The sequence below is a fragment of the Myripristis murdjan genome, chromosome 4 (genome assembly GCF_902150065.1).
Source record: "Myripristis murdjan chromosome 4, fMyrMur1.1, whole genome shotgun sequence".
Classification (NCBI taxonomy): Eukaryota; Metazoa; Chordata; class Actinopteri; order Holocentriformes; family Holocentridae; genus Myripristis; species Myripristis murdjan.
Window position 1 is genome coordinate 26,091,844 of NC_043983.1, and position 27,820 is coordinate 26,119,663.

A 27,820-nucleotide genomic window follows, 5' to 3' on the forward strand; every position below is an offset into this window, starting at 1 on the left:
GTGTTACGGGGTGTGTTAATTGTTAGCATTTTGATGAGGTGAAGACTTTTTCCAACACGGACAGGGGATAAACGGAGGATAAAAGGAACTGTTGACTGGAGGGGACAGCTGAAGTACTGATGTAACTGGTTGGTGACGCACAAGGCACAGCTGTGTGCTTCTCTCTCACACTCTCTCTCTCTCTTTGTGGGTGCGTGTGTGAGTGTGTACACACGCATACATATGTGAAAACTCTTTGTGTGTGTATTTGCATGCTGTGACATAAGAACACAGAGTGGCACTGGAGCAATTGTCATAGAGAATGTTTTCCCAGTCCTTGGGGGGTTAAGTAAAGCTCATCACATTAGACCCATCAGTGCTAATAAAAATGGATGTGGTCAGGCAAAATCAAATAAATCTGTTTCACCACACACACACACACACACACACACACACACACTCATACACACATACATATGCCAAGAAAACAACTTACTTGTTCTCCTGGCAGTCCTCGTGGTCCTGGATAGCCCTTAGGACCCTTGAAAATGGAGAAAAACAAATATAGTTTTAATATGCTGAAAAAGGAGGTTGCACTTGAACAATAAAATTCTTACATGTTTTGGCATAGAGCATTCATCATGTTTTACTATTATAACATAATTTAAATATCTTTCACACCAAAAACATGGTGCACTTCAACAACTGTAGAAATCATAAGAATAGGCCAATCATAAAAATCATGATCCAACATGAATAATGTTACATACTAATAGTACAAACAGCAAGAACTGTACAAACTGTACAAAATGCATCAATACTTCAAAGCAAAAACTGCTGGAGCATGTTGTTCTGATATCTGAATTAGAGCAAGATCGATATTTTGGCTGGCTGATACTATCAGCCAAATTTTGAGATAGCATATTTGACACTGTGGGAAAAGAACTGTGGTTGAAGAAAAGTTGTAGGGTCACCAAAATCAAGATAAATCTTCCTCTGAGAACTATAACTGCACTAACCAAATATCACGACAATCCATATGATATCTTGAGTGTAAAACTGACATTTTGGCCTGAGAATGGCGCTAGCGGAAAAGTTCATCCTCTGAGTTCCATGAATGTGCTCACGAAATTTCACAGTAATGTGCCGGATTGTGAGGTATTGTGTAGTAGCCAAATTTTTTGCTTAATGGTATTGCTAGAGGAAAGGAACATGATATCATCAAAATTGACAGGGTTCATTCTCTGAATATCCATGAATGTGCTCATCAAATTTCGTTGCAATCCAACCAAGAGATGGAGGGATGGACCAACGGTACTGTGTATAGCATCGATATCAGTTATCAGCCCCAAAAATCCAGTATCAGCTGACTATAATCTGAATCAAGTTTTACATTTAATTTGTATGAGTGCATATGTGTGTATTCTTGTCACGCAGTCATCCTGAAAACAGACACCCGAGAGATGTCTAGGGTTCTAGGAGCATTCTGGAGCTTGGTGCCACTGTAAAATTCCAAGGTCATTTGTGGTGGATGACCTTTGACCTAAACTGACCAGGTTTGAGCCTGGCAGGCTACTTCTGACTACAATTTCCCATGCATGCATGAGTGCCAGTTCAGTGACCAGTGTCAAAGATAACCTATAGCTGTGTTTTTGCACTGGTTCTACTTCCTGTCATTCCCAAGGAGGGAGGTGGGACAGGGGACAGGTTTGTGGCAGTGTTGAGTGTATGTTTGTATTTGTGTTGTGAATAATTCCCTTAATCCTTAAAGGACTTGGGTGTTTTCTTTTTTCTCCTCGCTTCTGTTGTTACACAGTGACAAATTACATTAATACAAAAAAAGCCTACAGAATGCTGCAAGATCCAGGTTATGCATATTCCAATGAACTAGACTCATTAAAAACACATTACTATCCTTGTCCTGTGGGACCCAACTGTAACGGGCCGTGACCCATTGTGGGTACTATCCAAACTCTAATGCATTAATGCAATGAACAAAAGAGGGGAGAAAAAGAAGAAACTTTAATATGACATAATTAAAGCATAACAACTTTCTATAAAATTAATACACAATTCAATAAGAGTGATATATTATCTTTGAAAGGAAAGTTGGCTCAGTTCAATTCTCAGTGTTGTCTGACCGCCAAATTCTGCATTTAGTTAAACAAGCACATATTCTCTGTAAACTCAACATGATTCATTGTTCGCTAAATCAGAGTTTTTCTTCTCTTAAGCCCTTTTATTTTTCCCTTTGACGTGAGTATCAACAACAGATGTTTACAGCTCCAAAACACAAGGTCAGGGCCAGGTCAGTGTCTTTTTGGGACAGTCAGAGGTCCTTTTGAATGAGACTATTGACTCTTCCAAGTGCTTCCGAGGTTGTGACACATGAACCTTCACACTCAATAAAAGGCCCACTTGGGGGTAAAGAGCTTAGGCCCCAAGCCAGTCATTTCCTCTGAAAATACTTGGTGGGGGTACAGTTCATGTGCTGGGTATATTAGGTTCAGCTACTGCAAACAGTGGGAAGGCCTCCTGGGATGCAAGGTGAGAGCCAGCTATGTGGAAACTAGACTCAGTGCTTCAGTAGGAGGCTACATGGTTAACTTGTACAAGCGTAACTATCCCGCTATAGATGAGCAAGGGTGGCCTAACAGTTAGAGATACCACTCTGTAACCAAATTGCTTTGTTTCCTCCTAATAGGCCCAAGAGGCTGACATCCAAGCACCTCATTTACTGTGAACAGAGCCAGGTGGGTATATTGTCTCAGATATATCAGCATTGACATATATGTGTTAAAGAAAAAAAGACAGTACATATTGCAGTAAAAAGCATCTGTGAAAATAGTGTTACAGAAAAGTTTGTCGAACACACTGCACTGTTTACGCTACTTTTTTGTGCAGCAGTGAGTTGGCAGAGTAACGAATCAGATGGGGGGCAGATGGGGCTGCAGATTGTGTTAAGAAGTTTAGAAGTTTATTGTTCAACTGTAAAATATCAGGCCTCCATATCTTCCGTATCTATACGACAACTATTTGATTATCACATTTGATGACTCCAGGTTAAAAATGTGTTCTGATATTAAAAATTACAGACATTATATCGTTAGCACAGTAGTTGCTTAAATGGTTGATAACGACTTTAAAAATCCAGTATCAGTCAAGTTCTAATTGTGAACTTCATGTCAGTTAAATTCCCAAATGTCAATGAAAATGTAAATCTATGTAAACCGACACCAAGCCTGTGTGTGTGGAGCGACATGCGGGGAAATGCTTGTCTTCCATTTGACTGAGGGCTATGTGCCTGAAATTCCTCTGTCCTTGGCATGACAACTTCTCTTCTGAGGTGACATGGGATATTGTGTGTGTCATTGAAGCTGTGACCCTGGGCAGAGTGCCTTTCCTCATTCAGATGACCTTTGACCTTAGAGCCTATCAGGTTCAGGTGAGACAGGCGGAGCCTGGTCAATGGCAGCACAGTTCTTGTGGAAGCACCACATTCTGCCAGCCAGTTCAATGTGAGAGAGGAAAAGAGGCAGAGACACAGAAAGAAAGGGGAGGGCATGCATAGACAGTGGCAAAGAAGAGACAGAAGAAGGTAAATGAAGTAGTGGGAAAGAAAAATACACCTGAAACAAAGGCAGACAGAGAAGGAAAGTTTGAGATAAAGTGTAAGAAAGAGTCAGTGACAAAGAATTGGGCAAAGAGAGCAGGGTGGGCTCTCTCTCTCTCTCTCTGACTGGGTAACCCAATGCCGACCACAGTAAGGGTTCTGTTGACGCTTCAGGTAATGTCTGTGGCTAACACTTAGCGGGATTACACAGTGGGAACATCGATATAGTGTGTGTATGTGTGTGTGTGTGCGTGTGTGTGCTCCAAACTTTTCAACAGTATGTGCAAAATCCAAATATGTGTCAATGTGTTGTTGTAAATAAAGTTCAGTTCAGATGTAAGAAAACATGTTTATTGGGTACAGACACCAGCAAAAATCACACCATCATTATTTTAATAGCTTCAGTGAATGTGACAATTGCATTGCAAAAATGATCATTCCTACTAAGCCATAATACCAATTCTATTTTGATCTCTCGTCATCAGTCACATCTGTCCATCACAAATATCGGTTGCAGAAGTGTGTATAGAATATATGTGGCAACTGAGAAGTAGAGGCTAACTTACTCCAATTCACTCTCATTAATGTTCACAAAACGCAAAGCTTTGTGAAATTTTAACGTTGCATTATGCATAGATTATTTCATATCAAATCAGAACAAGGAAAACCACTCACTACATTCCCGTAAACGGGAAACCAAAATATAGGGAGCAGCTGCTGTTCACCTGGCATATGCCTAAATTAAGCAACTATAGCTCCTGCTAGTCTAATTACATTTCACCAGAACACTCAGCAGTTAACAACAAGTGGACCCAAAAATCTCTCTGAGCTTTGAGCATGGTATTGATACTCTAAATTTAAGAGTATAATAGAGACTATAATAGAGGAAAACAGTAACATGAAATTTGAGTGAATTGGGCTAAGTCACCCCCGGACTTATAAGCTACCAAAACATATTCTGTACACACATAAGCAATCAGCCTTTGAAATAGACAGATATGGTCACAATTTACTGATTGATTAACTAATTAATTAATTAATTTATTATTATTATTTTTTTTATTTTTTTTTGTTTATTTAGCAAAGTGTACAATGAAGATAGTTGACAAGAAAGTGAGATGTGGTGTGGAATACTTGTAAAAGGTACAACAGAGGAGGTAAAGCCATGGCATTTGTTGTGAATTTAGTTAAGTGCATCAACAAACTGAGCGACCCTAAAACTGCATGTACAACTAACTAACTTTCTAACCAACTGTTTCACCAGCCTTTCAATATCAGCTGCCAATTAAAACACAAGCAGGTAAACATGTTGACTCTTACCAGTGGACCTGCAAATCCATCCTGTCCAGGTAGGCCTGGTGGACCTCTGTCTCCCTGAGAACAAATGAAAGAGAGAATAATCATATTAATACAACACATGACTGAGCGTGCGATACAATGCACATCATAATTTGAGGACAATACTGACTTTGGGTAATTTTGGTACACTGGACACCTTAGCCAACATATGAGGATTGATTTTTGTATTTGGTAGAAAATAATCGGGAGAAGAGAAATACACTGGTTTAAAAGTCCGTCTTCAGACCGTGTTTACCATGTATTAATGAGGTCTTGTGCAAGTTATGTCTAATCAAAAAAATATGTTGGGCAATATTAAGCTATTATAAAAATCAGATAATATGTGAGGTGAGAAGGCGAATGGAGATTAAAAAGGAGATTACTACTGGCAAAAATGCTGAGAGAGGGATGTGGATGGAGACAGAGAAAAGCTTTAGTTGTCGGTTCACTTAAATGTTAGTCACTTACAAGTGACTAACTATTTTAAGTATAGAGTGTGAGGAAAAATCACTGTAATCGGGGGCCGGGGTAATACAAGGATAAATTTCGATAATCCTGGGCACACACAATATGAATTAGGGTGTAATTTAACCCTACAAAAAACCCATGGAGAGAGAGAGAAACAGAGATGAACAGAGAGAGAGAGAGAGAGAGAGAGAGACGCCAGCTGATGTGAAGCCAGACAGATATGTGATAACGGAGAGAGTCAGAAGGGCTGGAAGATAAGCAGTTGCTGAATGAATGAAATGGGTTGAGGGAATACAGACGAACAGTGCACTTCATTGATCAAACATTATACAAACAAATTTACAAAGAAACTATGTTTACAGATGCTTAATAATGTTTAACTAAAACACTTCCAAAACAGGATAACAGGTACCATTGGAAGCCTTTAGTATGCATGTTTATGAAATAATAATTATTGAATAAGCTCTAAGTGGATATTTTAGTCGTTGTCATGAAATATTTTACACGGCTCATTATTAAATAAAATCCATTATGGCAAAAAAATATAAATATATGTTTAGCAGTCAGCAAGGGGAGACTTAATGAGATGAGATGATAGATACTAGTGATGCAATGAAAAGAAGTATCAGTGCCAGTCCAGGTACAAAGTCATGAGAGGTATCAGTGTCAAAGGAGTGACAGAGGGGGAAGATAAGAGAGGGTCTGAAAAGAAAGGCATTGAGAGATAAAGAAAGAGAGAGGGGGAGAGAAGAGAGACACAGAGAGGCAAAGATAGAAAGCAAGATGGACTGGGGGAGACAAAGACAGGGGGTGAGAGACAGACAGGGAGCCATAGACAGGGATCTAGAGACGGGCAGGGATGCTTAGACAAGCAGGGAGCCAGAGACAGACAGGGAGCGGTGCTGCGGCTGAGTGGATGCCTAGTGGGCAGATTCTTTACCTTTTCTCCGGCTGGAGCCTGGCCAGGAGACAACCCTGGATCTCCCTTCGAACCCTGTCACAGAGAGAGTCACAGGGTCATACAAAGCAAACCTATGTCTAGCCTAGAGCTGCAATTAACAGTTATTTTCATTATCAAATAATCTGACGATTATTCTCTCGATTAATCAATTAGTTGTACGGTCCAAAAAATTTGAGAAAATGGTGAAAAATGTTGATCACAATTTCCCGCAGCCCAGGATAACATCTTCAAATGTCTTGCTCTGTCCCAACCAACAGTCCACAACCCAAAGATAATTAGTTTACTTTCTTAGAGGACTAAAGAAACCAGACAATATTCACATTTGAGGAGCTGGAATCAGAGAATTTGGAAATTTTCTCTTAAAGATGACTAAACACAACTGATTGATTATCAAAATAGTTGACAATTAATTTAATAGTTGGCAACTGATTGATTATTTGACTAACTGTTGCACCTAATCACTATTATTTTGACCTATAACCCATAGTTGGCAGCTCCATTCATTCATTTATCATTTACAAAGTTATTTTTTGACCTTCAGTTATTTATTTTATCAACTTTACAAAGTGATTCATTCTTTAACTATACACTATTTGACATGGACAGGCCATATTTAAAATGAAGGTTTGGGTAAGCTTAGTGTTGTTACTAAAAGTAAGTAAATAAGTTAAACATGAGGCAATTTTTAATCAAAAACACAAACAAACTTCTATAAGTGAAACACTGTGACAAAATAATAGCATTTCAGGTCATTTGCAAAAGCAAAAATCACAAATGTGCGAGGTGCATTTTGTGGTGTTCAACTCCATTTTGTATACTTCACAAACAGGAAGTGGACACTTTACTTTGAAAAGTTAAAACCAGCATATTTCTGCAAAATTGAACCCCAGGGCACACAATGTTAAATGCAGTGTAGAGGCATGTAGAGGCTGTCCCACATCTTGGTGATGATCTCCTTTTTTCCAGCAATTATACTAACCTCTCAAAATAATTTTTGTGTTAAAATACTACAGTAACTTCAATCTCTGACCCATCGATCTCTGACCTGTCAGTATCTGACCTGCACTAATTCACTTTCATGTATTCACTGGTTGATTGCTTAAATTTTTATCCTCTAACATAGACAAGATAGATAGATAGATAGATAGATAGATAGATAGATAGATAGATAGATAGATAGATACTTTATTCATCCCGAAGGAAATTCACAGTTTTCAGCAGTATCCACAGAGTACAAGATTAAGTAAATCAAAAATAAAGAATAAGTAAATCAAAAATAAAGAATAAAAGATGACCCTCGAGATCTAAAGATCTAAGTACCCAATGTGCAAAAAAACAATGTGCAAAAAAACAATAAAACCAGTGTGCATCGATGTATACAATGTGCATAGATGAGGGCAATGTGCAAAGTTTAAAGATACGCTTAGCCAACTATATTGTTGCCAATAAAATTAATTTTCCAAATTGTGATGAAATAACTGAGGTAATTGTGCATAACAAAGTAAAATAAGAAGGTGAACCTCCATATGTTTGCATGTTTTGATTTGAAACTGATATCCTATGTATTGTATCCACTATATCAAGCTACCAGTAACAGAATTTGTAATCCAATTTCTTTACCCTGTTCCAAAGCATATAAAGGAGGAGGTCTGAATTTTCCAATAACAGTGAGAGGCAGAGCAAGAAAACACCATTCACACTGCCAAAGATTTCCAGACACACAGAATTTGTGGGGCTAGGTTTTTTTTGTTTTTTTTTTGCCATTGGAGAGACCACTTCCATTTGAATTATCTATGTGGTTCATTCTCGACTTAGGGCTGTCACAGCTTGCTGCCAGTCCAAGAAAAATTTTCCATCAGCCATGACAGTAGACAAATGCGATGTATTGACATGAGCTCATGGTGAGAACGTTTCTTTAAGCTTCTCTTAAAGCCCATGTTGGGAAACTTTGGAAGGACTGAGGGCTAACAAAACTTAATGCTAGTACTGACAAGATACAGACAAAACCTTTTCAAGTTGTTGTGAGTGATTTTTTAAAATTATTGTAAACACAGAAGGTAAAAAAGGGAATAGTACAGAAGGTACAAAAGGGAATGCTACATTTTAGACAGATGCTTTTCCTTTAGGCATAGCACATCAAACTTCAGTTCTACTCTTAATGCATACACACTCAGGCACAATGTGGCTACAGCAGTGCCCTTAATCTTAAACATCAGAGCCACCAAGAACTCTTATCCCTTCATCCATGAAGGGCTGATCCAGAAGTTAAAGCAACTTTTAGCATTCATGTTTCCAAAATGACCACATTTTGCTCAGCAAGAGAGAATACTAAGCCACAATGTTACAATGCCTTTGAGGATCCTGACTTCACCCAGTTTCTATGTAATCCCAGACCACATGTGTAATTCCCCCAAAGCAGAGAACAACCCTCACAATCTGCCAGGGAAGAGCTAATGTTCAGTGTATTACCACAGAATAGCAATATTACATTTCATTGCTCATAGTTCTTAGGATTTTTATTTCCAAAATGAAATAGATTCAGATCAAAAAATCATAGTGGGCCACAAAATGCCACGGGTCGAAGCCCTGCACTGGTCCAGTTTTACAAATTTGTGTCTGACCCAAACCCACAAAGCCCAATACCGCACACCACCTGTTACCTGCAATTTTCTCTAGATCAACTGACCTGACCCGTTAATGCAAGATTCTGTTCATTCTGTTTAAAACGATTATTTTTAACTTCAGCTTGGCTAAACAGCGAAGCTACCAATGACATCATTCTCACTGTCTGTAATCACACTGACTTTCCCCCGCACATCTGACTTGGCCTTTGAGGATATGTTTTCAACAATATGATGTTCACTACTTCATGCTGATAATGATCAATGTGTGGATGACCTGTTTTTGTGGATGGAGACCTGTTTATGGATCTGGACAGTTACAAAAAAAAATACAGTGATTGCAATTATTGTAACTGAAATTTTTATTTAATTTATATGGGATTTTTGAAACTTTTATGGACAATTATGATTTTATGAACTCCTACCATTTAAATTCATAAGAGACACTGGTACAACAACACTACAAACTCCAATGTCAGCTTTTTATGTGTTGTTGGCTGTTGTATTTAGGGAAGAAAATTAGAAGCAATGTTTGGCTCATAAAGGAGAGAAAAAACAACTATTAGAAACAAATTACAATCAATCAATTGCAGAGATGTCAAAACAACAGTAATCAATACAGGGTTTCTTCATTTCTTGATCTGATGTGCAATGTTAATTTGGTTTCCAAATATAAGGTTTGCTATCCAAGAGTCAACAAGCAGTCTTAGTCACCTTTGCTGAATGTCTGAATGATTACTAGCATACACATTATTTACTGCCTCTGCTGTTTTCACAGCTGTTTAACAGGGTTACCTCATCTGGCTAGCTAGCAAGAATTAAGGCATCCTGTAATCAGCATGTTACAGTCCTACCTTAAACCTCAGCTAAAACTGCTGTTTTCTTAACAATCAGCGAATACTTTCTTTTAATAAAATGTGTTAAAGGCGAACGGATATGCATGTCATATGGTGTTTATATTGATTAAGTTTTTCCTGATTTCTAGAGCTGGTGACAGTCTAACACCAAAGAGCTGGTTTTCCAATACAAGGGTATTGGGTATGGATGTCTTGGTATTTTGAGCACTTTAGATTTACGTACTGAGTTCCTTGTTATCTTTTGTTTCTAAGGGTTCTGGTTTTAGGTGCCTACCTTGCAGCGTGTTCAGGTAATACTAAGCCATGGAGGGTGCTTGTTTGACACCTTAGACACACTTTCCTCAATAGCTGTCCATCAATGAGTGATTACCAGCTCCTAACAGGTATTATTTACTGGGATTGTGAGCATCATATTTCCATGGTTTTGACTGATGGCCCCAACAGCTCAAGGTGGGAGAGCAGATATCCTGCTAGAACATAAACTAACTACAGGGAAAACTGAAGTCCCTTTCTTTTTGAAAAGTGTCAACAGTGCATGAAGCCGATTGTAAGGGTCTTTTAGGTCCCACGGGCACATCGTCATAACATTTCAGGCAGTGCTTAGAGCACATGTCAACTGAGCCTTTTCAGTTCATCATCAGGGACTACAAACACAGGTTTGCTTGTTGTTGTATATTCCTCTGTATTCTTCCTAGGATCCAAACACAATTTAGGGGGGAATTTTTCCCAAACTGAGACAAAGAATCTCTCTTTCACTGTTCCGCCTCCACACTGGGGTTGGGGATCTGAGAATGACTCATCAACAGGTCACTACGGTATTAGACCCACTGATTTTGAATATGTGTATGAGTATGAGTATGAGTATGAGTATGAGCGTGAGAGTGAGTGTGAGAGTGTGTGTGTGTGTGTGAGTGTGTGCGTGCGCACGCGTGCGTGCAGATGTGGGTGAACAAGCTGACTGAACAGCAGGTAGTCCTGTTTTTCAGGAAAGCCAACTGGAGACCCATAACCAGCCTCACACACCGTCCAAGGTCGCACCAGAACTCATCAATCCATCTCCCAGTGCTCTGTTTGACAAACCAGAGAGGGAAAAACTGGACATTCTTCTATGTGTGGGATGAGGTGGGCGAAAAGATCATAATTCATAAAATGTAGGCTACAAATTCTTTCATTAAATGAACAAACAAAAAGCTCTGGTCAAGGGATGCTCACTTACAAACAAACATGTCCATGTCAAAATTCAATGTTGTGACAGACAAAGGGAGGGGTGGGAGGACTGTGCACTTATCCTTTGTTTCTGCTCCTATAGTGAAGACAATTAGGGTTTTCTGCTGGGTTGTTTCCCACTAACAGCAGAGTGTATGTGGCCAGTGAGAACCACATCTACCACAAACATCTGCATGAAGATGCCCACATCCTTGCTCAACTGTGCCAGTGGTTCCTTTACATCTGGTCCCATGCTTAGGAAAACTCACCAGACATTGAGAATGCTATCTTTTCTTTTGTTTGTTTGTTTGTTTTCTTGACATCAAGTATGTATCATGATTAATGGTGCAAGCCCTGACAAGCAGTGATAGGGTTGGTAGTGGATTCCGGGGTTACTTTGAGCTCTGGAGTGAGATGGAAGTGGTGACAGCTTTGTTTGAGTTGTTTCAGTTAACCACCACCCCAATCATTGCCCATGCCACACTGTGCCAACATGCCTTCCTACATCTGGCTTAGTCTGGTTCAAACCCACCAGCACACACTCTTAGCAGCTATCGCGTGGCTCTTTAAAGGGAAAATACAACTGTCTCTGCTATAATAGATGCCATTTGCCATTTGATAAACAGTTTTACCAAAACTAGATTACAGACGCATGAATGCATATAACTTTAGTGTGGGTGGGCTCAAACCCTACGAGTGGTAGCGTTGGTTCCATATACATCCACAGAGGTACGTCCTGTAGAGAGCCATCAGTCAATGCTGCTCAGTAAGCAGAAACAGCTGGGGCAATGGCTGATCTCTTTACAACTAGATTTAGATCCCAAAAGACCAACTAGTATTACTGGATTTACAAAATCTTTAAAACTCTAGCTATTTAAATGTGTAGCATTGTTTATTATACCTGGTATCTGACATAAGGCATAAGAAATGATTTTCTTCAGTTAAGTTGTTTCTTTGAATAGACTGAGTAGTTGATAACAACAGCTGACTCACATATTATTTACAACTACGTGTGATTCTGCATCTACATGTAAATAAAAGTGTGCATGAATGGATATTGTCTGATCGTCTGTACAAAGCTGCCTAGCGCCTCAGTCTTATGTAACAGTTGAACATCTTGAATGTGAGGGTCACAGGTTCAAACTCCAGGTGGTAGGCTACATCTAGTTTCTGAGGCAAGAGGCTACAACTCATATCCTCTCCTCCAGGAAAAATCTCCAGCCGTTGAGGTGTTTTTATCTTGGCATGATGTGTCCACAGGGAATAGAAGGGTGAGGACCTAAACTACCTGTCTACACTGAATACTGTATGAGACCTCCACAAACTACTAAAGACCAAAAAAAACAAACAAAAAAACTAAAAAAAACTCACCAACCATCATTACTAACCAATTAGTGAAAGAAATGATATCCAGTCCTGATTCCCAGTCCTGATTCCCTTTAATTAATATAACATAACATTAATATTCTGTGCTTCTCCTGTTTCATATATTTAGATAAGCTGGTTTACAAGTATGTCTGACTTACAGAAGAAATTACTTTGTAATGTTTGAGTCCAATTTGCATCTTATGCTGTGTGTCATTACCTTTTCTCTCTGCACTAACGTATCATTTTCTAATATATAATATGGAAATGCATTAAAAACATGGAGTTTAACAACTGAACTTCCAAGCGGCAGCTGTTCTCATACATAAAGTTAAATTCAACTACATTATTTTTTATCACCATGGCAGGAATAAAAGACCTTTTGCCATAGCAATGCAATGAGTCATTAGCTGATGTAATGTAAATGAAGACTCATTATCAGAGACAGAAGCACACAGAAAACAGATGAAACAATGATCACTTCCATGACATCATCCATACGCTATAGTTACCATCGTAATTGTCAGTCACTCTAAGTAGTCTTATATGGGCAGGATACTATCAGCTTTGTCGTTCAACATCAAAGTTGATTGTGTGTGTATGTGTGTCTGTTTGAACACATGCAGGTGTATGTGTGCTACGTGTACATACATATGCACTTGTGTGTAATTGTGCTGCACTGCAAGAGAATTCATGTGCACACATCTGTACGTGTTACAGCATAGTGTTGGCATAATACAGCTTATACCATGTATGAAATCACAACTTTTATGCTGTCTAACACCCCATTGCTTAGACAATGGAACATATGGTTAACACATTTCCATTAGCGCAGAGTGTAAGCCTACAGAAAGAACATAAAAATACAACCACACCAAATAAAAATCAGCAATTGAACGAATTTTGAAAACTTGGGGGGATGGCTAGATGATTTTTCTGATTTAGCCTGAAATAAAGGTATGCCCACTTCAACATATGTTTAAAGGCCAACAAGATCATTCATAAGTATAATCAAATATCTTTTAAAACAGGGTAAAAAATATCAAGTATTGGTGTTTTAATAGCTGACAAAAAGAAAATACATCTTAATGAATTGACATCAAAAGGAAATTGCTATGCAAAGAAAACAATCTCATGCAAATTGGACAGCATTACTTTTTACAGTCCAAGACAGCAATTTTACTCAAGGGCTTCTCAACAGTAACTGATGAGAAAGCTGAGCCTAACAATTGTTTAAATGATTCCATTATTTTCTGGCATGAACACCCAGGAGAGGAGACAGCACTCATTTAGAAATGATAAAAACAGACAAATCAGTTACAAGGAACTCAAAGACTTAGCTTCAGGCTAGTTAGAAGTCACAATGTTCTCTTTGGTTTCATGTTCTAATTACATTGCTTGCTGTCTGTATGCCTCTCTCTCTCTCTCTCTCTCTCTCTGTCTCTCTCTCTCCCTCTCTCTCAGCCTCTATTTCTTCGATGATTGGCAGGGAAGCAGGGAAGTCTGAAGAATGGCAGTAATCTACCTTAGGCAGTATGGGGGAGCTCAATTTAGTCATCCCGTCTCTCGACTCCCACACTCTTAGACCCTCATCTACTGTACACAAATTACTCCGCAAGCCCAAACCTCACCAACCCTGCCACTGTAAATCACATCGCCATCATATTGATCACCACTTCAAAGACGCAAAATTTCAGGCGTATAAAATTACACAAATTTGTGGATTTTATGACTTAGGGTTCAGACTGTCCTGACATATGGGCTCTACCATCTAGAAAGAAAAAGAAAATGATCAGAGGACACAAACAATTTCAGCCTTTTACCCTCCAGCTGCAAAAGTCTGTTCCGCCTCTGCTATGAGAAACATAAAAGATTTGAAACATGCCTGTGGAGATATATGGTCTGACCTTTGGACCATCCTCGAACACTGAACGTGCTGATGCTACCAGAGGGTGAAATTTAGATAATTCACCAGCCAATTTTCCAAAGCGTGGCCATGTGAGACTCTGTCAAAGTTAGACACAGCACCAGTGCAAGAACATCTTTATTATATCACAGGATCAAAAGAACTATTTATTTATTTGAAACCAAAACCCAAATAACGATAATCTGTACTGACAACAGGATACAAATAGAGCAAAAGCATTTCAGGGTGGAATAAATAACGAATGTATAGTTGTTTAGCCTTTTGCAGTGGACAAGCCATTTTATTTTATTTTTATAAGATTTTACATTTCACCACTGAATCGGAAGTAGGTTCATTTCCACTGGAAAAACATAAAATACTATCTTTTTTCAGAGAGGGAAGTAGTGTAGATGTAGAGCATGACATTGACCATCCCTGGCCTGTGTCTGGGGTTCACTAGAGCTGGCTCAGGCTCTGAGGGAATGCATCTGGCTCCTCCACAGCCCCAACACTCTCCCAGATACTAACCAGGACACTGTCTGGCGCTCCCAGGGAGCTGTCTCTATCTCTCTAGTACAGGAGAAGGCCACTCACCTTGGGGCCAGGTGGACCGGGCTGTCCTGGGATTCCATGTGGACCAGTGGGACCCTGCAACATATGTAGAGAGGGGGGGGAGAGAGAGAGAGAGAGGGGGAGAGAGAGAGAGAGAGAGAGAGAGAGAGAGAGAGGAGATTATCTCAAAGTACATTGTACATAACGACAACCCAATGTTTAAGATGAATCAGATGGAAGCTAACACTTCCAGCTGTACTCTGAACTACAGAGAGACAACGTGAAAGTGTGCATGTGTGCTGAACTGATCAAGAAAGAGTGAGTGAGCAGCTTTTTTTTCCCCTCAGAATCCCTCATATACAAAACACATATATTATGTCATTTCTCCTTGGCGTGCCGAACCAATCCCACTCCTTCAACATCATAGGTATGCAGTGAATGCACAAGGGCACATACATGTGCACACACACACACACACACAAACACACACACACACACACACACACACACACACACACACACACACACACACACACACACACGTGCAGACACATGCCTGCAAATACACAAAGATAGGCACATGCACACCATATACACACACCTACACATTCCTACACATCTGCACCCCTGCTGTTGGCTGGCTGGGCATTCTCTGAAACAGGGAGTCCACATGAGGTAAGAATACTCTCTCTCTGTCCATCTCTCTTACTCGCTCTCTCACTTCTTTCATCATCATTAATGACGGAACAAATGCATAAATAAATACTGGCTTATATACAAATAGATACAAAGGAAATTCCCATTTACGTTGTTCTTGAATGATGAATGACTCTTGTGTAACTACAGAAAATGCATAATTTGGCTAAAAATTATGGTGGAAATTACATCACATGTTTGAACAATGAGTCCCAATCTTTCACTTGTGCTTACTTGAATGACAAAATTAACCAAATTCCATGAACGGAAAAACCTAATGAGGATAATTTTTTTTCCGTTTTGGAGTTTTGCTGCAAAAAGGCAAAACTGCAATAATTAAGTTTACTGTAACTCCTTTTCATAAGATAGCTGCTTACAGTATTACCACCCTCACCAATACTTAAGTTGCAACCTTCAGGCAAGCTTTACAATATAACTACCACTAAAATACAGGACAGGCTGTTTCTAAGACAAATGCCCACACCATATGGCTATGGTCCCTGTGCTCAGAGTTTGATAACACTAACAAGCAGAGGCAGCAGAATGAATCTGGTATTCTGTGCTGAGGCAGCAAACACAGAGTTGGAGACATAACCACAGCACCACACACTGCCCTCAACATCCCACCACATAATGATCCCAGGCCCTGTGTCTGCACTTTATGACTCATCTTATATGAGTTTACAGTACATTCTGTAGCAGCCATGTGCTCTCTCAGCCTTTTACTAGGAGACATGTTTTACTGTTGGCTGGAGGGGGGTTGCATATGTGTGTAAGTGCGTGTGTCTGTCTGCCTGTCTGTCTATCTGCCTGTCTGTCTGCTGGTTTCCGCACCTCTTAGACACAATAAAACAAAGCAGAGCACAAGAGGCAAGTGATGAAAGCAAAAAAAAAAAAAAGAAAGCATCAGGTCTGAATATTACAGTTAAGTAATATGGAAAAGCAAAACATCCACACAAATGCACACACAAATAATATACATAGAAAGAAATCCCTCCATTCACACGGATAGTCTCTAGCGTTAAAAAGAGTTGATTTTTCAGTGACTATTATTTGGAGTTGACAAGTCTTGATGTGAGGGTTTTGTTTATTTGAAGGTCTGACATAGCTTAGAGGCAGAAATTCAGTATTATCTAAACATGTTAACTTGACCTCACTGCTATGGATGATGTCATGTTTTATGAACTTACTATGCCCACTGTGACTGATAGTGGATATCTCTCTGTCAGTGAATTGATGATATAAATACTTGTAGAAGATGATGTTGGCATGTCTAAAAGAAGGAGGGTCCCAGTTTTTGAAGTTAAGGAGTTGTCCACACAATGACAGCAATTTCCAGTGAAAACTAATGTTTAACAGCCAAATGTGGTGATATTTGCACTGCACGAGTGATCATCTTCTATGAAAGCTGGGAGTGTTGCACAGTTCTATACATCTCCAAAATGTCAAAGTGTCCACTTACTGATTACAAGCAGTGTAAACACAGTTACTAATACCTGCCAGTTTGGAGCCAACTAAAGAATTTCACTTTTGTTTTATTTTTTGAGAGCACATCAGTCTCAGACAGAACATAACTGAGGGCTCCAGTTTCCCGGCGCAGCGCGGGGTGGCGCAGTGAGGCGAACCCCGCGCAGAGCTAGTTTCGACCGGCGAAACGGGAGAGGCGGACAGTTTGCAAGTTTCGCAGACCGAGGTGCGGCGAGATGGGAGTGGCGGCGCAGCGGGGGGAGGTGCCGACAGATTCAGCTTGGCGCAGTGACAGTTTCGTGCCAAAAGGCTTCGCCGAGGTGCGCCAAAAGCTCGCCATCTGAAACCACGTCTACTTCCAGCACAAGGCGCAGCGGAGCCAGCGCAGTGGAAGTTTGGCTGACTGGCGCACATCACCAAAACCTCACAATCAGCACAAACAGTGCCAATCTCCTTTGATCTGACATCAGTTGTGACGGGACAGTTGATATGGAGATATATGTATGTGCTGATTGTGATCATAGCATTGAATAGTGTTTTTTATTTATTGCATTGTTCATGTGCCTGACATTACGGAAGCCTGCCTGTGAGGTTTGGTGACAGTTAGGTGTCAGTTGTGTAAACTTTGATTACGCCTTTGCGCAGCGCATTTTAAAGGCAAGGACAGGGGCTCATTTGATTGGTTAAATGTGAATCGGCTGTGTCAAACCCACTCCACGCCTTCTCTCCTCCCTTGCGCCGGTAGGAGGGACGGCGGAGTACTTGCGCCACCAAACACGGCGTGCCAAACTTGCAAAATCCGCCTGGCCACACCCAGTTGGCGAAGCGCATCTGCGCTATGCCCCCGCCTCGCCAAGTCTGCGAAACTAGAGCCCTGAAGGTGCACTTAAGAATGACAATTGGACCGATTTTATAAACTAGCCTATATGTGGACAGCGCACCGGGACAGGTGTGTGTATGAGCAGGAAGGCTTTGCAGCCTGCACACACCAGATGAAACTGAATTTTACAACAACCACAACTGGTAAGCAGTATCAATAATAGCAACTAACTTTTATAACTTTTCTAACTTGAAATACTCTCATCCAAAAATCTTAAAGTTAGGAGTGACACTCCCATGATTTTTAGGAGTTGCTCCTAAATTGTCCAGTTAGGAGCCACTTTTAGCCTTAAGATGTTTTGTAAATACCAGCCCTGATTTCTACATTCTGTAAGTTAAATTAACCCTGATATTTTTGTTATGAAAGGATAAACTTCAAGAGGCACTAAAAGTCCTATTTATACACAGTCTCCTATGATGCGTAATGCATCTACTCAGTAAAAAGTCTTGTTCTGTTTAACGATGCCCCCAGGGCTTGTGGTGGTGATCACAGCATTGCATCATGGCAGCTTTGGCAGTTGCATATGACTTAGTCTTAAGATCAGAGTGGAAATGGACCCAGTGTAGCTGCTGCTGCTTGCATCTGGAGCTGTTTGGTCACTCCACCTTGATGCTCCAAAGACGCAGGGAAGTAAACAACACTGCATGCATCCTCTCCACAGACTATCTCATTGTCATGCACCATTACAAACTGAGCCTTGTTCCTGATTTTAATCACGCAAACCACAAACATGTCTGTCAGCACCTCATCCCCCACAGGCCCAGTTGGATAGTAATGGTAAGTACAAGCAAACCACATGTCGCCAGTGTCTGGTGGCTGCCACAAGATGCGGTGAAAATGCACTAGGAGAGTCTTCTTTGAATGTGTTGGTGCTGTTGATTAGCAGGCTCAGTGCCTTCAAGGCCAATAAACTTGACCTTAACCTTTTTGTATTCACTCAGCGACAGAACTACAGAGCTTCCTGGCCCAAACTAGCCCCTGTGATGACTGTTTCTATGTGTTGTTATAAAGAGCACTGACATCTCTAAAAACAACAGCACCTTCTGTAATCTTCTCTTTTCTCTGTTTCTTCTCTTTTTTCCATAACTTACCCCTTCAAAGGTGTTATCTGTGTTCCTGTTTTGATTATTCAATAAAGTCAAATTCTTCATACACATACACAGACATGGTCAAATAAGGGATTTTTGTTCTGCTAGTGTGTAAAGAAGAATCCTCAAAGGCATCATCGAAATTATGTCACAAGATTCCCTTGGTTCCAGTCAAGTAAAGGCAATGACAGACAGTAGCCTTTTAAGGCTATCTTCAAGGCAATACTGTCCACTCCCCTTACACCAATCTGCCCCCATACCATCAGCTTTAGGCACAGTACACTCACCCGAGGGCCTCTTTTTCCTGGAGGACCAGGTAAACCAGTGGGACCAGGAGGACCCTAGATCAGAGAGACAAAGAGGGAGAGAAAGAAGGGAAAGTAACAAAGAAAGAGAGGGAAACGGGAAAAAGAGAGAGATGCATGTTAATGACAAGCAATAACATGCAGTTCACTGTCCAGGCCTCCACAATGATGAGTATGTTGTGCTATATTTATGTAAGAGCTATTAAGTTCAAAGAAAGGAGCCAAGTGTTTTCAACTAAAAGTGCTATTAGGAAAGCTCTGAGCATAAGGGTCAAGTTACATTCTCAGGATGAGTCTGACGCCACATAAAGCTTCGTCATGGAAAAACCATAGCATGAAACATATGGAACAATTGTATGTCATGTTCAGTTGGATGCAAGATGTAAAAGAAAAGGCAAACAAAATAAGGAATTCACACATGTTGACAACACCTCTGCATTTCAGAGCCTATCCCAACAACGTGCCTTATTTACCAATACTCTGTCATTGCTCTACAACACTGAATGATGCTCAAAGAGTGAGTTGATTCTTACAAATGAGGCATGAACTGTATGTACTAAGGTTCACCACTTTCATATTTGCAACTTCACATCCAATTCTAGACGTGAGAGAGCAAATATTTCCTGGTATTAAAAATACACTCTGTACATGGTTCTGTTTCTATCTATACTCACAACATAAACACAAACCACCTAAGTGCACATTCATAGCTGCACATACTTCAGAGGTGTGAAAAAACAGCGTAACATGGGAAATTTGGAAAAGTCTCTCAAAATACCTTAAGTCAGATTTTAACTGGATACAAGCACTTGGTAATACCTCAAGGCATGTTTTAGCTTGCGGAATGAAGCGCAGATTTGAAGAATCAATTGAGGGAGAAGGAAATACAAATGTTATCTCATATTTCTTGGTACTAAAATTGGGCTGTCAGCTCCACACTTGACAGTGGCAATATGCCTTCATAGCAATAAGCTATATGAATTGCCATGAATTTGAAGAATGAGGAATGTCTTTAACACTGCCTTTGTAGGTGAAAGAAGTTTGAGGCTGTGACATTCTGTCCCACTCACAGATGATGAATGAGAACTCACTGCTAGCATATTTGTTATCTGATGGGTCCTTAGAGATGCACTGAATGTCAGTTCTGACCAGCAGTGCAAACTGACACTTTGTTTACTGATTGGCCAATGCTTGGTCTGCCCTAGAATGAGTTATGATTGGAAAATGGAAGCATTTCAAAGTCATTAGCGGTTATCACATATATCCTCGGAGGGCATTATGACACTCTATTCCAAACAAAGCAAACATGGAGCAGATCACTGAGGTTTCTCAGAGGAGGGTCAACTGAGTGCATTGGGATACAGCATGCCATTCAGTGATAATGGGAATGTCAGGCTTCTGCTCCGACTGAAAAAAAAATGAAAAAGAAATATTCTATCGTTTATTACCAGTAATGCCAAAAAGATCATTTTGTTCAGATTCACAAATTGAGAGAAATCAGATTAGATTTTCATTAAATGTGCGACGGTAAATGAGTTCAAATTAAATGACAGACTTTTCAAATTTGAACCAAGTTATGCCTCATGGGAAGTCAGCTGAGGAGGAATTCCCCTTCTGGCCAAGGGGAGCTATTTAAGCAACAAGTTCCAATACACAACTACACCTCAAACCTTTTAAGTTCTTCTCCCCCAGAGAAACTTGTCAAGAGTTTGTGCATAGTATAAGAGTCAATATTCAAATCAAGAGAAAACCTAGAAGTAGCCTACCAAGTGGAAACAGGATTGCAAATCAAACCAGGCATGTCCTAAACTAAGGGTTCACTACTCTGATACAGTACATTTAATGTTTCTCCTTGCTATACCCCAAATATCCTCACTCTGGCAGCAGCCTACTTTGCTATGCAATGGCCCTTTCATTGTAGATCATGCCTATTCATAACCAATATTTAAGTACTGTTACTAAGGCAATAGATTATTATGGGGTAGTCAGAAGCATCCTGAATGTCAGGCGAATCGAAGGACAAAGAGAGGAAGAGAAGGAGAAAGAAACAGCTGGTTGTTCCTCTGCACTCCCACACACAGACACATGGAAACTGTGAGCACACAACCGCCTTCACCACAACAACAGGGCCTAAAGAGACCAAGACACAAATGAAATAAAGTGATAACATTCATATGTTTGATCTGTAACCACCAAGACAGGGGTCAGATTCTCCCAACTGAGTCAATTCAAGGAGCCGATGTTCTGACAAATAGAATGAATTGTCTTTTTAGCTTTGCTTTTCATGTGATAGAATTGAATCCTGCACAGAGAAGGCCACTATATAACCGTCAACATTTTGTAAGTGAGTTGTCTGCTATAGCCCTAATGACAGAATGTGTAGCCTAACTGAAATATTTCCAAGAAGGGAAACTCATTTGGCAGGTGATGAATGACTTGTGTACTTATGTACTTATGTACTTCCTCCATCCTTGCCTTTGAAGTTCAGTTCAGGTAAACTCTGAAGCATCCTTAACTTTATCCCTCCTATAATCTCACAGTAATGAATGGACTATGCCTCACACCAAGTTATAAGCTACCTAATCTGACCCAACATAAAATGGGGTAAGTTAACATTGCTATGAAGGAAATTGCTCACCAAGCAAACCCAAAAAACACACATTTTCAGAAATGTTATTAATATGCAATGTCTCTCTGTCAAATAAACTAACAAACTAAACTAAAATAACAACAAACATCTGCAAGTTGTTTATGTTAGAGCTGTACAATTACAATGTAAAAAAAGCTGCTTGAAAAAAGAATGTATTACTGCTTGTGAAACACCAATTACAAAAACTAAAATACATTTTTTAAATAATCATTTAACACTCTCTGAGATTGGCAGCAGCCTACACATGCCATGGTACATGCCTGGTTATGTGCTTACAAAAGTATTTCCCTTAGGGAGGTAAACCACCTTGTTTTCAAGTTCAAACAGCAGAGGTAATGACACAAACAGAAAGAGCCACTGACCTTCAGCTGAAGCATTCAAAACACACCTTCATCAAAACTGTCAGAGTAGTCAACATGCTGTTTATAAACAGTTGAGGACAACGGCAGAAAAGAACAAACACTCTGACTCATTTAATGATAATTAATGATAATTTTCTTAAAAGTGGATGCACTACAAAAAGGTTCTGACCCAGGCAGTTTAGTGCTAAGAATAGTGCAGTATACTAGACTCTGATAAGGCTAAGATTTGAATCCACAACCCTCTTGGTGGCAGTGTGCTACACACTGAGCCACTGTATTGTATTTTATAGATAAGGTAATTCTAAGGAAACTTGTCTGTCAGTTCCGACATCTGCCATTATTCTGAAACTTCAAACAGTGTAGAGAGAAAGACCTGAAACAACTCACATCCATGGAAACATAAGCAATGGGTAAGGATCTAAGCTATAAAACAGTGTTCACTTGGCTCAGGGTCACGGGAGAAGCAAAGCACTCGTTACAGCTAGCTTACATCATAAGGTTGGATGGACAGCTCATTTTTTCTTGCCAGGCTATAGCTCCCAACCTAAAGATGAGTTATCCCCACTCACACAAGAGCAAACGTGGCTGGCAGTATTTCAGAAGGGTAATGACATGTGTTATTCTAACCACCTGTTGATACATGAAAAAAGAAAAGTGCTTGGACACGCCATCACCTTTAAATCAGTGCACCGCCCTGCCAAAATATTTTTTCATATATCCTGGAAGCGTGTAAGGAAGCCAAATGTTACAAAGCAATTCTTACAGTGTAATGACTGTAAATTAGCTGTGATTGCTTTGCAATGTAATTTTCCTCTAGATCATGCACAGAACTGCACTGACTTGTGATTCAACTCTTTGAAAGCTGTTCCAGAATCACTCGTAGCTGTGATTCTCATTCATAAATTCAAGCACCTACCGGAGGACCTGGCTCTCCTTTGAGGCCGCGGAAACCACCCTCGTAGTCATAGAAGTACTCTGGCTCCTCATATCCATAGTCATAGCCTCCCATGTCCATATCATCATAGCTGCCATCTAGGCTGTGCTCCTCAGAGGCGTCCACCTGATTCTCACGGTATAATGTGGTACCATTGACTTTCAGCTGAGTCTCCAGGAGCTGGTCAGTCTGCTTGGGCCTGGTGCTTGAGTCCTTGGGGCTGGTGCTGGAGTTGTTCCTGAGACCTTCCTTCACACGACTCTGCCTGACTGGGGAAATCAGGCCTGGGGTGCCATCTGGTTCCTGTGGCCTCCCCGAGCTGCTCTCCTCCTCTGTGCTGTTCTCAGACTGGTCAGCGGCTCCCTGGAGCCTGCTGTGTACTGCTGGCGTGTTACTGGTAGTGGTGACTGTTGCCCTATGGATGAGGCTCAACGTTGCCAAACCACTCAGGGTGGCTGGGGTGGGGCTGTCAGGGTGGAGAGAGGATGCAGTGGAGTGTGCAAGGGGCTCCAACATGGAGATGTGACTACGGTCCCCCAGATTCGGCTGTACTGATGGGCTGAGGGTTGAATATTGTGTGATGGAACTTTCTGGGGATAGTTGCTCTGTGGTTGCTCTGGCCATCGTCAGGGTCTGAATGGTAAGGGGTACTCCAGAGGGGGTATCGGTCATGGGGCTAGAAGTGGGATCTGATGCCTCCATATCCAAACCTAAATATGTCAAAGGTGATCGGAAAGTGTCGGCCAGCCGGCACTGTTTTTTAAGGTAGTTACAGTAGCGCGAGGCAGCCTGGGCTGAGGGGTAAATGTCCAGTTGGCAGACCTTGCCATGGAATGCTGCCGCTTTGGAGTTCATCCTCCCCAGGGTGAAGAGGCCCCCAGAGTCCCCCAATGTGTGAGGCCTGCTGAGCGTCTGCTCTCGCTGGTGTACTGCCCCACACTCTGCATAGAAGGACACTGAGCGCGGACGGACACCCACAGCAAATGAATGTCTGTGCCCATCCTGACAGTCATAGGTGAAGTAGATGGAGGCCTTCTCAGCAGTGTAAACCACCACTCTGCGCGGCAGCAGCTGAATGCCAAAACGCAGCCTGTCCCTGCTGTCCTTGATACTGAAAAGAAAAGCATTGTTTGCTCGCCAGGAGCTTAGGCTCACCACAACAGAAAACTCTTCACCGATCTCTGGCGGGAACAGGCTGCCTGCTGGGGCCTCAAAGAGGGAGTCTGGGTCAAGTAAAATCCCAGCTTCAGGAGGAGGGAGGTTTGGAAATGAGGGAGTGGTGGCAGAAATGGAGGAGGGTGAGGTGGTCCTCTCGTAGGGATTGTCTCTGCTGCTCTGGGGAGAGAGACCCAGCCGATAGAGAATATCCACTCCTGAAGGAGAGAAGAGACACTGGTAAGCTCAACATAGCAAGAATAGATCACAAATGGCCTTTATGGCAGAGCTGGACAGAGCTAGGAGGGGGGCTTTCAACTGCTAGTAAAGGCTGCCGGCTGGCATCACAAGACACTCTGTTTGCAATCAAAAAAAGCCAAGGACAAAGCAGTGTTATCGAGACTGTTACACTGTGAACCAGGTATTTCTGCTGCATTTCTGCAGGCCATCATTTCTCAAAGAGTGGTAGGCGAGTAGCATCACACTGGTCACAGAGAAAGAGAGTAATAAACCTAATAGACTACTTTAATGGCCCTTTAACTATGCACCTTGGCTGCAAGTTTTCATTCACCCCCAGCAATCCTCTTTGGCTATTCAGAAAGAAATACACATCATTGCAACAAATGTGCAGTGGGACTGTACTCAATCTGTACTCCTTCGGCTAAATGAGTGAAGAAAAAAATCACAGCTCAACCATTGTACCCGCACAGCGGTCTCTCCATGATGCCGGTGACCCCTCCTTGTTTTTCTACTAGAGCAAGTGCCAGAGAGGCAGCTGGGGCCCAGATGAGTGGAGGGGACTAGAGAGGGATGGGGCAGCACCAGGATATAGGAACCCAGTTCACACAGCCTTTTTGAATCAATCTGCCACCAGAGATTCATGAGAACAGATTTCCTCCAATGAGTCACTCTTTTCTCAGGTAATTCTACAAAAAAAATGTATGTTAGGTCCACTGACACTTGAGGCACAGCAGGGCAAAGGCACTTAATTGATACTTGTGCAGTTTTGGCATTGAATAAAGGGGAAAAGACAGATCACTAAGCTGGAGGGAAATGTGTCACATGTGTCACATATGTCTTCACTGTGCAGCAATAGTACAGCAATTTCAGAAAAAAATATTAAAATGACAACATGACAAATGGGGAACAAGGACATCTGACACAAACTGTAAATGTCAACTGAATCAAAACAGGGTCAGTCATTTTGGCGCGGTGGGGGAACAGGGGTGGGGTGGGGTGAGGGGGGTTCATATATGAATTTGGTGGCAGACAGAGGCAGTAGCACTGTGGAATCCAAGAAACAGAAGAGCTGTTTAAGCGTCTCTGTGTGTGTGTGTGTGTGTGTGTGTGTGTGTGTGTGTGTGTGTGTGTGTGTGTGTGTGTGTGTGTGTGTGTGTGTGTGCATAAACGCATGTTTTGGTCGAGAGATCCCAGGGGAGAAGCAGCAGTGAAGGCATTTTCATTGCGAATCCAGAGATGCTAAGTTCCTTTGAAACAATTATCCTCCGTGCATGGGGAGCTCACTGACCTAGGCCAGTTTATTGATTTGCCATTTGGAGAGGGAGCTGAATGCTGTAATTCAACCAGTGATATGCATCTCCACAGCAAAGTTTTCATCTAAACAACTGTGTTTTATTATTTTCTATATCTGTTTAAAAAATGTATTTAAAAAGCTGCTTCTTTACACCAGGGGCATTGTGCCTTCATATTGCTAACAACAATCAAAAACGTAGTCAGTAAAATAAAAGAAAAACACACAGCAAAGCTGGAACATGCCTATTTTGGACATGCTGCACATGTATGATCTTTTGGCCTTTCACCTTGGTTGGGGGTCAAATCAAATTGCCAGTAACTTAAAATGCATGACTGACAACCTTGACAGCAGAGTGGCAGAATGTGGGAACAAACTACCAGAGGATAATGTATTTATGTTCGTAATAAACACATTCATCAGAACGTAAGACAGAGCATAAACCTCAGATGTTCAGCTTTGCAGACACTGAGAAAAACTGGTAGCTTCCCAATTAGTCCAGCTAACACTGGTTTCAATAGGCTGACATGGTACTGAAGTCATTAAACATGTAATACATATGTGTAGGAAATTATCAGTACTAAATAATTTAAATGTTTTGTAGAATACTCTGCATTATACTGATCTATTACATACTGTTTCACATCCTGAACAAATTAGCATTATGAACCGCTATATTATTTGCAATATGCCACCTGCAATGTAAACAACCCTTTATGGGTCTTATGGGGATCATCTACCTAGACACTTGTCCTGGTAGATGTGGCTTTGCAAGATTGTATGCCTGCTGTCCAGATAGTCTATCTATCTGCTGCGGATCTGAGCACGCACTGAGATGTCCTTGACATTCTTTGCCTGAGGTAACGTCAGCCAGGATTCCAATTAATCTGTCTCATATGTGAAGACAAGCCGCTCCAGCTCTCAGTGCGCATTCCTCCTCCTGCAGTTATGATGGATTGATTCTGCATGGAGTGGGATCCTCAACTACTGATATGTGGACAGAGGAAAACCCAAGTTGGAGTGAGGAGAGAAGACCCTGTCATGGTATACTTGAAAGTGAACCTATGCAGGGGTCAGCAAACAATGCATATAGCCTACTCCTTGTATCATCAAAATGTGAAATAAAATGGGAAGATTCATTATGTGACTGACTTTAAACTGCGTTTGCATATATTTCTGGCAGTAGCCCAGCGATATGCCAGTCAAAAAACAATATACCTTCTTAGCTAGATCAGGTGGTGCAAACAGTTCACTTGAGTGGCAGGTTTTCTTTAGTTTCTTCTGACAGAGTTCTTCCTTGTTGAGTTCCTTGCAAGTTCTTAAAAAGAATTCAATAAGTTCGATGAGCTCAACAAGTTCTTGCGAGGAACTCACATCGAGGAATACATGGGATTATACTTGTCCAACAGCTATTAAGAAACTGAAAAGTACAGAGTTAGTACTGAGCACTAATGAAAACATCAACTTTGCTATCTCTGACCACCTCCTAACTTCTGCCCTTCTCACCTCCAGCCCCTCTTATCCTTGATGCTGTGTTAAACAAACAGATGGCTATCACCTTATCCCCAGCATCTGACCAGCACAGTTGCCAAAACATGCTGAGCATTTATCTGAGATTTCCTCTTCCTCTCTGTCTGACTGATTGGTGCACTTTCCCAGAGTGCTGTTCTTAACATGTACTTCCCAGTATATTTGTGTGGAACATATTCAGAGCTTTGTCCAGATGGACCAGAGATGAGAGCAGTCAGGGGAGAAAGACAGAGAGGCAAGTAAAGAGGTAATGGATGGAGGAGGGGATGGAAGGAGGCTATTTGGGCTGTCTCTCCCTGCATTCTGAGACCTGGAGAGCAAGACTGGACATGTTGAGGAAGAAGATTTGAAGACTT

At 41.1% G+C, this 27,820-nt stretch overlaps 1 protein-coding gene across 1 annotated transcript in view; it reads right to left on the reverse strand.

The window, feature by feature from the left end:
• col24a1 (collagen type XXIV alpha 1 chain) overlaps positions 1–27,820 on the reverse strand; it is a 115,770-nt gene that overhangs the window by 75,652 nt on the left and 12,298 nt on the right. Inside the window, exons 3-8 of the mRNA XM_030050414.1 lie at positions 23,231–24,621; positions 19,285–19,338; positions 14,909–14,962; positions 6,339–6,392; positions 4,913–4,966; positions 476–520 (exon numbers count right to left, since the gene is read on the reverse strand). Of these exons, the coding sequence (XP_029906274.1) occupies positions 476–520; positions 4,913–4,966; positions 6,339–6,392; positions 14,909–14,962; positions 19,285–19,338; positions 23,231–24,621 (1,652 nt within the window). The remainder of the gene's footprint in view (positions 1–475; positions 521–4,912; positions 4,967–6,338; positions 6,393–14,908; positions 14,963–19,284; positions 19,339–23,230; positions 24,622–27,820) is intronic.